The 14,261-nt window shown below is 41.2% G+C and overlaps 1 protein-coding gene across 6 annotated transcripts in view; it reads right to left on the bottom strand.

Annotated features, from left to right (window-relative positions):
* SPOP (speckle type BTB/POZ protein) overlaps positions 1-14,261 on the bottom strand; it is a 79,485-nt gene that overhangs the window by 8,378 nt on the left and 56,846 nt on the right. For all 6 annotated transcript variants that reach the window (XM_008063956.2, XM_021715493.1, XM_021715492.1 and 3 more), the window contains 5 exons: positions 12,618-12,761; positions 11,862-11,983; positions 9,739-9,890; positions 9,491-9,618; positions 2,155-2,332 (listed from right to left, as the gene is read on the bottom strand). In XM_008063956.2, coding sequence (XP_008062147.1) covers positions 2,155-2,332; positions 9,491-9,618; positions 9,739-9,890; positions 11,862-11,983; positions 12,618-12,695 — 658 coding nt within the window. In that variant the 5' untranslated portion in view covers positions 12,696-12,761. The remainder of the gene's footprint in view (positions 1-2,154; positions 2,333-9,490; positions 9,619-9,738; positions 9,891-11,861; positions 11,984-12,617; positions 12,762-14,261) is intronic.

The following is a 14,261-nucleotide window of genomic DNA, read 5'->3' as shown; positions in this document are numbered from 1 at the left end:
TTATCCCATACCAAAAGGACATTAATTCTCATTGTTCTAATCTCCGAAGGGTTACAGACTATAGTGTACTGAATAAATATGTTACAGTAGTTGAAGACTAAAGGTTTTGTGCTTTTCATGAAGAGGAAAGAGCCCAAAGCAGCAGCTATGTCTTGAGGGGGCCTCAGTACACAGAGAGCAGCTGATGTAATAGGAATAAATGAAATCACTTGAAGAGAAGAAGCAGAGCGAAAACAGAGCTGAAACAGGCCCTCAGGACTCACCATGCTTAAAGGGATGGTTGAGAAGAGGGAGGAGGCCACACATCAGCGTAGTCAGGAGAGAGCCAGGAGAGAGGGTCAAATAGTACATGAACTGAAGAGTTTCTCAAGCTTAGGAACTAGCAGATCACACAACTCTGAAAACTGCTTTTGTAGCATGGAGGTGAGCTGAGGACAAGTGGGAGGAAAGAAGCAGAGAGAGAATGTGCTAACTTGAGAAACTCTGCTCTGGGAAAGAGGGAGATAGAAGAACTAGAGGAAGAAGCCTGAGCTTGTTTACAAGTGAGCGTGAAGAGGCAACAATGGAAAACAAGATGGGAAGATACCAGATAGCAAGGAATAACTGGGGGAGAGCAGGGTTTCTGAGAAGGCAACATGGGACACAAAACAGCAGAAGCAGAAAAAACAGTCTGCTTTGTCCACAAAAAAGAACACTTCCATGAGGATGCAGGGGAGGTGAGAGGCAAGAGTTGAGCAAGTTTCTACACATGGCCTTGAACTTCTCTTGGAAGAAGTAGGCAAGGTCAATTTTAGGAGTTGGAGGAGGTTAAAGAAGAGTGGTGACGGTCAGAAACAGCTATCACTGAGGAAAAGGGAGCTGCCTTTGTCTCTGTAGAACATTTCCTTGGCAGTGCTGACGGCCCAGCTGAGCATGGAGACATTCCCCTAAGAGTGAACTGCTTCTCTGAGCGTTGAACAGTAGTACCTCGTTGAGAGACAAAACAGGAAGATGTTACATGGAGCCAACTTGCGTTTTACCAGGTGTGTGCTCGAGAATGACAGAGCTAAGGGCATGGATAAGAAATGTGTTGTCTGAGGGGTCACGCGATCTCCTCCTAGGTCTTATGGTCTGAAGAAGTTTGTGACTGACTGCTACCCTCTCCTGTGAGTCCTCCCTCAACAGGTCCTCCTCAGTGTCAGGCTCTCTGGTCTCAAGGACCAAGGCCTATTACAGCAAGACCTGATCCTCCACGCCAGGGGCGACAGTCTCATTCCTCTAGTGTGTTTATATCAAAGCGAGGGCTAAGCCCTCCATGGCTGGGGACTCAGCCAGATGGTACTTAGTCCTGAGTCCAGAATCCTCTCCATTCCATGCTAAGCACCTGTCTAGGGGCTGACACCTATTCTTTTTCTTTTCAAAAATATTTTATTTTATTTTAAAAACGTGGGATACAATTCAGGATTAGGTATACAAGTGGTCATCGTACAGGTAAAGTTTGGGCCTCCCCTTGGTCCCCACTTTGCCTGGTTTGAGATCAGGTACCCTTATTGATGCTGTGTTGTTCCCTCTCCCCCCGCCCTCCCACCATCCCTCCCCCGACCCCCCACAGTATCCCGCTACTGTTAATCTCTTTTTTTTTTTTTTTTTTTTTGAGTTGGAGTCTCACTCATTCACCCAGGCTGAAGTGCAGTGGCATGCTCACGGTCACCTCAGCACTGACCTGCTGGGCTCCGGCGATCCTTCCGCCTCAGCCTTCCAAGTAGCCGGAACTACAGGCACACGCTACTAAGCCCGGCTATGCCAATCCCTTTCTTCTAGTGTTATGATAAATGTTCAGGGTCCACTTATGAGTGAGTGACACCTGCTCTTAACCAGTGCTTGGACATCTGCTCTCTAGGGCCAAAGGCAAATAATGCCTCTGTATATCAAATTCCACTCCTTGAAAACGATGGCCTAAGTCCAGTACAGAGAGGAAAAACAGAAATATCATGTTTATGGCAGACAGCCTTTTTGGTTATGAGCACTAATGTCACCACAATACAAAAATATTTTTGGCTATAGTTTTTTTGGCAGCTGAGTTTTAAATGCTGAAGTTGTTCAAAAGGTGATTAGGCAGTCACTGTTTCTCCTTATTTCACAAAACTATAAAGCTCCCCGTGAATAAATACCCACCTGCTAAGATCGCTTTGTGAGCCTGGAATTCCTGGCCAGCAACACACAAGCAGCAGTCTGTGAACCGGGAGTTCTCCCACAGACCCCCTAATTCGTCAGCAAGCCGGCACTCAGGAACCTTTACCATATTCATGGTGTTCTGGCCAGAAATGTTGACAGAATCTTGCACCACACTCACCTATGAAAGACAAGAAAAAACACACCAAGCTTTGGTTACCAAGCATTCTTTAGCCAGCAGGCAGAGAGATGACTTTTACCTCATTGCAATATATTCACATACTAATATTAATCATATTCTCTTGAAACCACCTCCTCAAATCAAGGCTTTAGCCCTGGATCAAGTAACGTGTTTTCCCCCCTTTTGAAAAGGGAGTCAGTGTCACACAGGTTGGAGTGGAGTGGCCTGACCATAGCTCACTAGCTCACTGCAGCCTCAAACTCCTGGGCTCAAGCTATCCTCCCATCTCAGCCTCCTGAGTAGTAGGAACTACAGGTGTGTACCACCATGTCTAGCTAATTTTTTATTGTATTTTTTTTGTAGTGATGGGATCTCTCTATGCTACCCAGGCAGGTTTCAAACTCCTGGCACTAAGTAATCCTCCTGCCTCAGCCTCCCAAAGTACTGGAATTACAGGTGTGAGCCACCGTGCCTAGCCCATTTAGTTAACCTATCTGTCACAATCATATTTAATTAATTATTTATTTATTTATTTATTTATTTTGAGTTGGAGTCTCACTCTGTCAGTCTGGAGTGCAATGGCCACTCCCAGCCACCGCAGCCTCGACCTGCTGGGCTCCGGCGATCCTTTCACCTCAGCCTTCCAAGTAGCTGGAACTACAGGTGCGCGCTACCACACCCGGCTCATTTTGATTTATTGTAGAGATGAGGTCTCGCCAAGTTGCCCAAGGTGGGTCTTGAACTCGCGGGCTCAGGCAATCCACTCATCTCAGCCTCCCAAAGGCACGGGATTACAGGCTGAGCCACCAAGCCCAGCTAATCATACTTATTCTAAACCACTTCAGAACAATGGGAGAGGATCCCACAAATTTCCTTTTCCTCCAGTTTTTAATAAGCTCCACCTACTCTGCATTACAAACCTGTGCACTGCCAGAGAAAAAAAACAGAAACCAAAGTTAAACCTCAAGCATTTACCTTATTCTGCTTTAAGTTAAATAGAAATGTCAAATACAAAGTCTTATAGACACTACCATTTAAATTAAATGCTCTAGGGACAAGAATCTAAAACTTAGCCTTATTTTAGAAAGATCTAGAACATACACATGAAATGCAGCTTCTTCAGGGCCTGGAAAATAACTGGCACATCCTCAAAAATGTTAGTCTAATGAACACGATGTTACTGACCCCACTATCAGTAAAGACTAGGCTTGGGAGCTCTTTCCAGTAGTGATAACTGGGGGAGGGGGAGTATGCCACAACTTTACACCCTAAATCATCTGTGATAATGCCATGCAAGATGGCTGGCTCCAGATCCACATGCATTTACACCTTTGGAACAGAATAACAAGAGGCTTATAGAGGAATCCAACTTCCCACCATGGCTTCAGCAGGAGCACGTCATGTATTAGACAGTTTCATTAGCTGTTCAGTCTAGATAAAAACCAAGTTAACTTCTAGATGGGTTGTTAACTTCTAGATGGGTCAGTGAAACTCAGATAAACTTGTTAGGGTTCCAAAAACAAGGATTTTTAAATCATGTAACATTATAAAATAAATGTCAGCTACCAAACTGTGGATAAAACCCTGCAGATCCATCGCCTGCCTGACAATCATCATGATGCTTTCCCTCCCACATCACGTTTGGTTAGAAAAGTTTAATTTAAAGCAGAACCCACAAACCTTGAGAATTAGTTCTCCATTCTTGCTATTCCTATGAGTCAGATGAGAAAGACAGTTTAGAAACATCCTTAATGACCCAGATTTCTTTTAACCTTCAAGATGCAAGTCATTCCTTAAACGCAGTCATAAACCCAGAGGCAAAGTTAATGACCTGTAGTCCCTTCTGTGCAGGAGTGAGATATTTACTATCAGGTCAAGAAATTTATTCATTTGTTTAAAACTAGCTGTTACAGTCTTGAGCAATGAAGCAGCCAAGTTAATCAATTATGAATGTGCTTGGCATTAGTAGCACATTTATCAGAGCCAGATTATAACATTATTTTAAAAAGCCTGGGACCAAACACAACCATTCCAGAGGGATTCTCTCTTTTTCTCTGGAAGATCTCTAGTTTAGTTCAGCCACTTTCTCATATTAATGCCTTCACTTCTTTGATATAGTATTAACAACAAAAGCAGAATTGTCCAGTTATAGCTCCAAAATACTGATTAAAAAAGGGGGCAATCCCCTGGGAATGCCTCCCACTATGGGGGCTTTTCTGTCCTCTCAGTAAATCCTGCTTTCCAAAAAAAAAGGAAAAGACCAATTAAATCCAACTTCCTCTTAGGAAAAGGCAGGAATCTCCTGGGATGACCAATGAAGGGAATGGAGAATGTTTTTGGCAGTGGGTTCCCCTAGCTTGAATTAAACCAGGTTGACAGGAGCCCAAAGTCATTAATGCTTGATGGCGATTTAGAAGACTGGGTGAAATGAAGTGGCAAGAAGAGCTAAACTGAATTTTACTTATCAAACTATGGCTACCGGTGGATCTTCTGCTGGTTAGATGCATGTTTGGTAATGAGGGTCCCAAAGACTGTGACATCTCTCACTGGGACAATTTCTCTCTCTGGACACAGACAGGAACACAGCAGGAAAGAGAATGTACCTTTACTGTCTGAGTCAGGCTTGTTTTGTGGATATATAGATGCCTGGAGTCTCCAGAGCTCTGAATGTCTGGCACCTCTCACCAACATTAAATATGCTTAATTAAAAATAAATTTTAAATGGCATTCACAAATGAGTCTTCAGAGCCCAAACTTTTAGCTTAGAAAGGAATTGTTTTCCTCTGCAAATGATGATGCTAAAATGAGAACATGTTGAGAAAAACTAAAGATCTTTTTTTTAATGCCTATAAAGTTGACTACGGAGACTCATTCAGAATTGTAGCTGGGGAGATGATGTGACCGTGACATTTATGTTGTCTTATGAATGACTGGATGAAAATATCTCAGGAAGGCTGCATAATCCCCTAAATCACAAGTTGTAAAAGGGTCTCACTTTTAAAATCAATTCCTTTTCTTAAAAAAAAAAATTTCATAAAAGATTGTGCCAATTCTTGTACATTTTATCTAAACATAAAGTCAAAGTAAATGGAAATGCATTTTTAACTTGTACATACTTTTAAAAATCAAGAAAAAATAAACAGACACTGCATACAAATGACTTATAGCAGTAACACTACTTCTACTAACAAAAGATTAGTAACAACCTATATGCCCATCAGTAAGAGAATGAATAAACTGTACATTTACACAAGATTATATATAGCACTAAAAATGAACGAACTCTAGTTGCATCCACAATATAAATTTTAGAAACATAATGTGAAAAAGTAAGTCCTAGATGACTACATACAGTCTGATACCATTTTTATAAAGCTCAAAAACAAGCAAACCTAAACATATTATTCAGATATACAAACAACAAACGAGAATGGTAACATAAAATTCAAAACAGCTCTTTATCATCCCCTGAATGGGGGGACAAATCTCAGGGATGGGGAAAAGCAGCACACACAGGTGAGTTCCAAGTTACCGGTGAGGTTCTTAGATTTACTACACTAGCATGCTTTATAATGTACAATGTTGCTACTTAGTAAATCACCATTTTTGTAGGTCAAGAACAATCAAATACTGGCATTTTGGTATAGTGCAACTAATATAGCCAAATTATCCATTAAATAAAGAGAGTAAAAGGAAAAAATAAATAGATCCACTTCTTTAAAATTTGGCAAAAATACATATTCCCAGGCTATGACAAGTCAGTCTAAGCTTGAGAAGAGCAGGGATGTTTTAAAAGAGTTAACTAATGCCTGAATATTTCTTATTTGGTCTTTCATGTTTCATGTTATTTCACACTGCAATTTTAATTTCAACATCATAAAGAGATGCCGGGATTGTCTACCTGTCAAAGGTATATATAGTCAGGTGAGAATTCATTGCTAACAGCTATTTGTTTTCAATATAAATCACTGGAGAGAAGGGTCAATAGAAGCTGAAGCATTTCATGAAGATTTTCTGGGGATCAACTTATTAAAGAGAAAATTAAAAGTGTAATTTAACATGCTTTCATCTCTCTCTATTTTATTTTTATCTTGAGAGACAGAGACTCACTACATTGCCCAGGCTGGAGTGCAGTGGATTTCCACAAGCACACTGGAGTACTGCAGCCTCAAACTGCAGGGCTCAAGTGATCCTCCTGCTTTAGCCTCGGGAGTAGTGGGGCCTACAGGCTCTCATGTCTCTCTCTTTCATTACCAAAGTAAATACTCTCTGTCAAGAAAACTTGAGTGAGCTAATGCTTCCTTGGGTGAACAGTATTTGGCTGCACTCAGTATAGTGTAGCAGACTAGAGATGGAAGATGAAAAGCTGACATTCATTTGCCGCACAATGTTAGGAAAAATTACCTGACCTCCCTAGGCACTGCTTTTCTCCCTTGCAACATGAAATGAAAAAAAAAAAACAGAATTAAATCTAGCTCAAAGAACTGTAATAAGAGACAACTCACAGAAAATGCTGTGAAAATGCTTTCAAATAAGTTAACAAAGCAATATCAACATGGAAGAACGACCGTATTTCCTAACAGATAAAACACCACTGAGAATTGAAAGGGATCCCAGTGTCTACGGCTGGACATACCACCCTGAACATGCCTAATCTTGTCTGAAAGTGAATCCACTGTAGCATGTTAAAAACAAGACCACCCATTCGTCATTTTCAGAGTCTACAATCTAACTTCATTTAAACATTCAAGAGAAGTTAATACCACTGATAAAAAGGCCAAACACAAATGTGTGCTTCTCAGTCTTTCACCTCAGGATTCCCTCTTGTATCCTCTGGGAGCACCAAAAACCATGAACCAACTGCATCAGGATAAGACAGAAGTGCCTGACACAAAGGCTGAGTGAGGCATGGAGCACAGTAGGGTACTTAGAATCTAGATTTCTATGTAAATCTCAACTCCATAAAGGCCTCTAAACAGCAAGAAAACACTAATTAAACCAACAATAAATATAAATGAGTTAAAATAAACTTGTTTATAAATAGTTCACTGAGAAGAGAAACAATAGGTCAAAGGGATAGAATGTGCACCACAAATGATCTAGCGATGAAAAGTGCTAAGAACACACATGAGCTGCAGACATCTCTAAAACCCACACATCCAGTACACACCCCCACACAACCGTCTTGCAATGCTGAATGCTACTAAGTCCACAGAGAGCCTTGGAACAGAAATGAGTCTCACTAGGCATAAGCCCAAGTATGAGAAGCAACACTCAGCACCTGTGGCCAACAGAGAAGTGTGAGAAGAACAGATGGCACACCTGGTTCAATGGTAAGAAACCGATGGCATCAGCAGAACCCAGCAGACGCTTCCCTGTTCAACATCTCATCATTTCCAAAGTGTCATCTCACTTCCTATCTAAGTCAAGGCAAATCTAAACTTAACCACAGGATTTCTCCTAAGAGAATTTCATATGGGGAAGTGAAAGGAGAGAGAGAGCGAGTTGGAACTCAGCCTCAGACTTAACCACAGGATAAGAGACTGCCAAGTGAGGGCAGGCCAACAGGTTTTCAATCAAGAATGTCAAGACAGGGCTTGGAGCAGCTGGACTGAACTGGGGAGAGAAGGGGAAGTATATGAGAAAAGGATGGGCCTGAAAATGCTATAATAAAGGTTATGGCATTGCCTGGCATTGTGAGATGCAGTATTTAGAGATTTTCTTCAGAGAACAATCTCAGTTGGCTTTCACCTCCAACTAGAATTTTCCACTATTTTTAAGTTTTTCTGAAAAGGCTCTAAGATAAGTGAAACTATGGTCAGTTTATACAACATCTAACCTTAAACAAAACCACCTAATTGTCTTCATTTCTTCACTTGGGCAACTGAGTATGATCTGTGACATGCTAAACTAAAATGGAATTCAAATTTCAAATTAATCAAACATAAAACTGTCACATTTTATGTATGTATATAGATGCTATCACACTGGTATTTCCTTCTTTCACTCAGCGATTAAAAAGGAGAGGAGATAGCGATTATGCAAACCATAATTGACCTAGTCAGTGTGGTTTTAATAAACCATGCCTGCAAAGTTTTCTGATCATTAGGAACTACTCTGTTGAAACATAGAAGCCTGCTACTGCCGGCCAGGCCTCTTCTGCAAAAGGGCAAAATTCCTAAGGGACTCCCTTCTCTGCTACATAGGTGGTGATATGCCTTTGAAACTGCCATTAACTCACAGTGGGAGCCTATTATTTGACAGAGAGAGTTGGCAACTGGAGAACAACTGCGTCCCCCCCATGATGATTCAGTGATTATTATCAGGGGGTGATGCACAGAAGCGGTTTCCCGGCCATACGATGTACAAGGAAAACTAACACCCCAGATGACTGGAGATTTTATTCATTTATTACACTGTGAGCTCATGGGCATTTATAAATGTATTCACAGCAGCATGAAATGACTAATTAGCATATACTCATTAAGGAAACCACTTTTCAACTCACTCTCAGTTTGGGAATTTTACTTCCAGGCTTTCCTGTAAACCTGGGAAATACTCAGGTCATTGATGAAGACGCTCCTAGCTGACTATAGCTAACGCTTCCAGCAAACTATGAGTTAGAGAGCTTCACACAGCTTTCACCCTAGAAAAATGGTTCTCACCTTCCTATTTCACAATTACTCCAGCAAGCCAAACCAAAGGCACTCAATTTCTGCTAAGAGTCATCTAGTGCAAAGAGCCAAAGGGGGAAGTGGTCCGCAGGCACACACGCATGGCCCTCACACTCAAGGAGGAGCCAGAAAGTGCAGCAGACACACATACTGAGGTGCTGGCCATTCTCCTCAGCCGGAAGTGACAGTTCTTCCGAATGCTATCTGAAAAAAAAACCCATAGTGAAAAAGCCAGAATCCTGACTCACGTGGCTTATAACAGCACACAATCTTTGTTTTTAAGAACAGTAACAAGAAGAAAGCTGAGATGCCCAACACCTTGATACCATGAGAGAGTTCAATCAGCCATATAAATAATGTTTGTGCAGCACTACTTCACTTGGGGATTTTTCTCACTCTACATCCCTGATACAGGACAATTAAGTCTGCCAAGACTCATCAGATCTGGGACTTGTCAGGCTCACAGTGGGGTAAAAGGTCTTACCTCGCAGAAGAGTGTAAGCTTGTCATCAGGGAGAAGCCCGTTGGCCTCATCCAGGAGAAAATCTCTACGGATGAATTTTTTGAATCCCCAGTCTTTGCCTTGCACAAACCTATATGCCCGTTGACTCTCTGGGGTGAAAAAAAAAAGTCACATTTAGAGTTACTCAAAAACCAGACCAAATCTACAACTTGTTAGTGTACGAAGTTGCTGGATGTGAAAGTTAAGAGTCAAACAAAGAAGAACTTTACCCATAGCTTTGGTTTCCTCTCCCTTGGCATTCAGGATGGAGAATTTGAATTTTGCCCGAACTTCACTCTTTGGACAGCTGACCAGTAACAGATAAAGTGACAAGTAATCTTTGCTTTCTTCATCTAGCCCTTTTGGGTTTACTCGCAAACACCTGTGCAAAATAGATAGAAAAAAGGGTATCAGAAGCATCCATATTTATAGGCTCGTAAGGTGATAAGATAGAAATGGAAAATCAAAACCAACAGAGGGAGATGTTAAAAAGAAAAAGCCTCCATACCAGAAGATCATGATTCAGTAGAATGACTAATTGGAAACCACTTTTCTAGAGCCATCAGGGTCATCTTTTAAAAAGTAACAAAAATAAAGGGGTATTCTAGAATCTGACAGCACATCCCTTACATCTCTGCCTTTCTTCTTAATCTCTCATTATTTTTCCCTCTGAAATATTTTAAACTTCAGCTTAGCCTTGCTCTCTTCCAATCCTCAATCTGAGGAAAGGCAGTCCTTAATTTTGTTGGAACTATGAGAAAACCATGGGAAAAAATGTCAATAAGCCCTTTAATATCACCTTGGGGGAAAAAAGTATTCTAGATAAACATGTGAATAGTACATAATCTTTTACAGATATTTTAGCAATCTGGCAATAACATTCTAAGATTAAAGTAAAGGAGGCAACATGGAGGAAGCACACACAAAAGTAAACTCCCATTACACAGGCTAGAGTTCCCAGCCAGAATTCTAGAGTCAGAGATGCCAATCTGTTACAGATGAAGCAAAACAAAATTCAGAAAGAATTTAACAGGTTCAACTACAATGTAAAATGTCATTAGCTGAATGCATGTGGTTCAGACACTGTTTTTAACACATAGGCCATATGTACCCTTGGGCCCTGCCAGTGTTACTGCACCCTTCACAAATAGGAAGTGCAAATTCCCCATACACTTTGCTAATGATATAGATTTAAATACAATGTCTAGCAATAAACATATCTCTCAACACTTAGGAGTACCATGCATAAGTATATAGACAACAAGTACTAAATGAATGAATAAACAACTCTTCAGTGGGTTATCCGAGGTCAAAACTGGTGGCTCAGAGACATGTGTTTTGGTCTTTGCAGTGGGTATATGGTTGTATCCTTATCTGCCTGCTCTTCCTTTTCAAGAGGTCATGTGGTTTGGATGGGACTGACCCCTTACACTCCTAAATCATATGTTCTTTGCTCCAGGGATTAGGTCATGAAATGCAGATAATAAACCAATCAGTGCATATGTGACAATTCTTTTTTTTTTAATTAAAAAAAATGAGTCTCATTATGTTGTCCAGGCCTCAAACTCCTGACCTCAAGCAATCCTCTTAGCTCAGCCTCCTGAGTTGTTGGGATTATAGGCGTGAGCCCCCGCGCCTGGAGAGTATGACATATTCTTGGCTACATAGTTAGTTCAGAGAAAGCTCAAAGACTTTTGCTGGCAAGTAGTGGGTTATGCCCATTACTACTACTAGTCATCTTCAAGCATAAAGGCAAGCTAGACTTGAGATATGGAAGGCAGAGCAGAGACAGATGGGGTCCTTAATTTTGGCCTGCTGGATCAAACTAGCTTCTCATACCTTAGCCAGTCCAGTTATATAAGCTAATAAATCCCCTTTATTGTTTAAAAGTAGGAAACTTTAAAGTCAAGAAATGTTATGTCAAAATCTAGATTTCTTGCTTTTTTTGAAAAGTCAGAAAATCTGGCAATGGTCAGCTCTTATTCATGCATAGTTATAGTTAGCAGGAGCTGAATAGCCACTTCCCCTTTCAGAAGGACACTCACTAGTTTGCAAAGTAGTCACCACTTATATCACGTATGGATAGCACTTATAACACTGGCCTTCTTTACTCATTTACATTACTCAATAGCTTGAGCCTGCTGATCCCTGATATACTCATTGAATTAATTCAACAGATATTTAGTGAGCGCTTATTGTGTGCCAGGTATTGTGCTAGGCACTGGGGAATATAGTAAGAACAAAACAAAGTCCCTGCCTTCAAGGAACTTACTTTCTAGTCTGTGTCTCATAAAACCAAGCAAAACAGGCAACTTTTAGAAAAAATTTTATAGCTAGATGTGTTCTTCCTCACCATTTCAGTTTATCATTGGCTCCTGATGAAAAAGTTGAACTTTTAATGACTTCACCCATTTCCTCCCGGCAAAAGCTAAAGTTATTGATGGTCCACATGTAGGAGAATTTCACTACCTTGATCTGTAGATAGAAAACCAGGAAGCAATTAAATAGAAAGTAGAGAACCTGAAAATCTGAAAAAAACAGACTGCAGATCAGACAATCATTTCCCCTCCTTCTCTCTGCATGATCCCAACAGGAAGACAGCATTGTTTTCAGCTTTTTCTCACCTTACATTCCTCATCCACATTTAAAGAAATCTCACGCTGACCAACTGCTTTTTTTGTTCAGCTGCTGGATGGAAAAACACACACAAGGAAAAAACCACCACCATGGACAGGGTTGGGAAAGCATATGCTAAAACTGGACCTGAAATGATTCTCTGCAATGAAGAGGTTGATGGCATTGCCCGGGGTTACACATCTCACACTTGGTTCCTCAACAGAGGAACCTCAAAACACACGTCCATCAAGGAGCATGTAAGTGTATCTAGTTCCAAAGATTACCCCTTTCAACATCCATTGACAGACATTAGTCTAGGGGATTCAGATTCCATGGAGAATGCCAAGGAATCAAAGGCTAACAATACTTTATCAGCTCCTTGGTAGTTATGTCCCAGAAAAAGCAGGTCACCCAGTGGAGAAGAGTAATCTATTCTCTTCATCCACCAAATCCTCCCAAGATGCAAGACTCACAGTTGACAACCTGAACTTACCTGTGTGTAGCACCAGCTCTCAGCTACGGGGCCACTCGACATTTCTGCCGGAGGTGGAGGACTTGGAACCCTTGACATCGCCAGCTTGAAGGTTAAACAAGATTTCCAAAGTCAGGGGGTAAAGATTTCTGTTCTCTCTTCACCCTGGTCAGAAGCAAGAAGACCTTATTAAATGATTGTGTACTATCCTATTTGCTTGACCTTGTAGACACTGGGAACTTTGTCTTCCTACTATTCAAATGCCTCCTTGGCATTCAGGTCCCCAATTTAAAGGTTAACCTCAAAGAAGACCACCTAATGTAAAGTAGTCTCCTAGTCACAATTGTATCAGCCTGTTTTAATACTCTGCACAATACTTAACATTATCCTACCAAATGAATATACATACTCAAAGGGTATATAATGAACACTTGTGAAAAGGCTACCTGAAGATGAGACAGCAGAGTTAACACCAGACATAACTTCTCACAAGCTCCTTCCCTTGGGACATGAGCTCTCCACTCCTTAGGCAAAATGACCTTGGTAGCGCTCTAACTTTGCCTCGCCTTTTCCTCCACTTCACTGCAAACCTGAGTAGTCTTCTACTCCTCAACCCATGGCTAGCTGCTCCTTGTACGGCAACATGTTTATGCCTTTCTCAGCTGTGTCCCTTCTCAGGGGCTCTAGAAATCCTCCCTGCTTACACTCCCCCATCACCCACATTTTCACATGCTGTTTCTGCTCTGTTTTGTGATCATGCCTCAGTCTCTTTTACTGGATTTTTTTTTTGAGTTGGAGTCTCATTCTGTCGCCCAGACTGGAGTGCAGTGGCATGCTCCTGGCGACCACAGCCTCGATCTGCTGGGTTCCAGTGATCCTTCTGCCTCAGCCTTCCAAGTAGCCAGAACTACAGGCAAGCGCTACCACGCCCGGCTAATTTTTGATTTATTGTAGAGACAAGGTCTTGTCAAGTTGTCCGGGCTGGTCTCGAACCCGTGGGCTCAGGCAATCCGCTGGCCTGGGCCTCCCAAAGTGTTGGAATTACAGGCTGAGCCACTGAGCCTGACAGCAAATTTTTTTAATTGGGTGAATTTGGTTACAATTTTTAAGCAACATAAATAAAGCCAAAAGACAAACTAGAAAAAAAGCTTGCAATTCATGGCAAAGGAATAATTTTATGAATATATAAAAAGTGATATGTAAATGGTTTCTACAAAATCAATTAGAAAAGGGTCATTTATCCTATTAAAACATTGCTGACAAAAAGAAAAACAGAAATGCGAACTCAGAACTGTCCCAAAGCTCTGAATCAGAAACTCTGGGGGTGGGGCCCGCAATCTGTTTCAGAGATTCGGATGCACTCGACTTGGAAACCACTGCTCTAAAGTATATATATCCATTAGAACAACAAGAAAGGAAAAAAAAAAATCAACCACACCATGTATGGGGAAATGGGAAATGTCATACTGCTGATGAGACTGTAAATTACAAGCATATTTTGGATAGGAATTTGGCCATATCTAGCAAAGTTAAAAACATATGTACCCTAAGACTTAGTACTTATACTTTTAACTATACATGCAGTAGAGCAGTGGTTCCCAAGTTGTGTGCATCAAAATCTCTGAAACAGATTGCTGGCCCCACCTCCAGAGTTTCTGATTCAGA

The sequence above is a fragment of the Carlito syrichta genome, unplaced genomic scaffold (assembly GCF_000164805.1).
Source record: "Carlito syrichta isolate Samal-C Ts95f unplaced genomic scaffold, Tarsius_syrichta-2.0.1 Scaffold307155, whole genome shotgun sequence".
Classification (NCBI taxonomy): Eukaryota; Metazoa; Chordata; class Mammalia; order Primates; family Tarsiidae; genus Carlito; species Carlito syrichta.
Note: the sequence above shows the minus strand (reverse complement) of the source record. Positions and strands in the feature narration are given on the sequence as shown.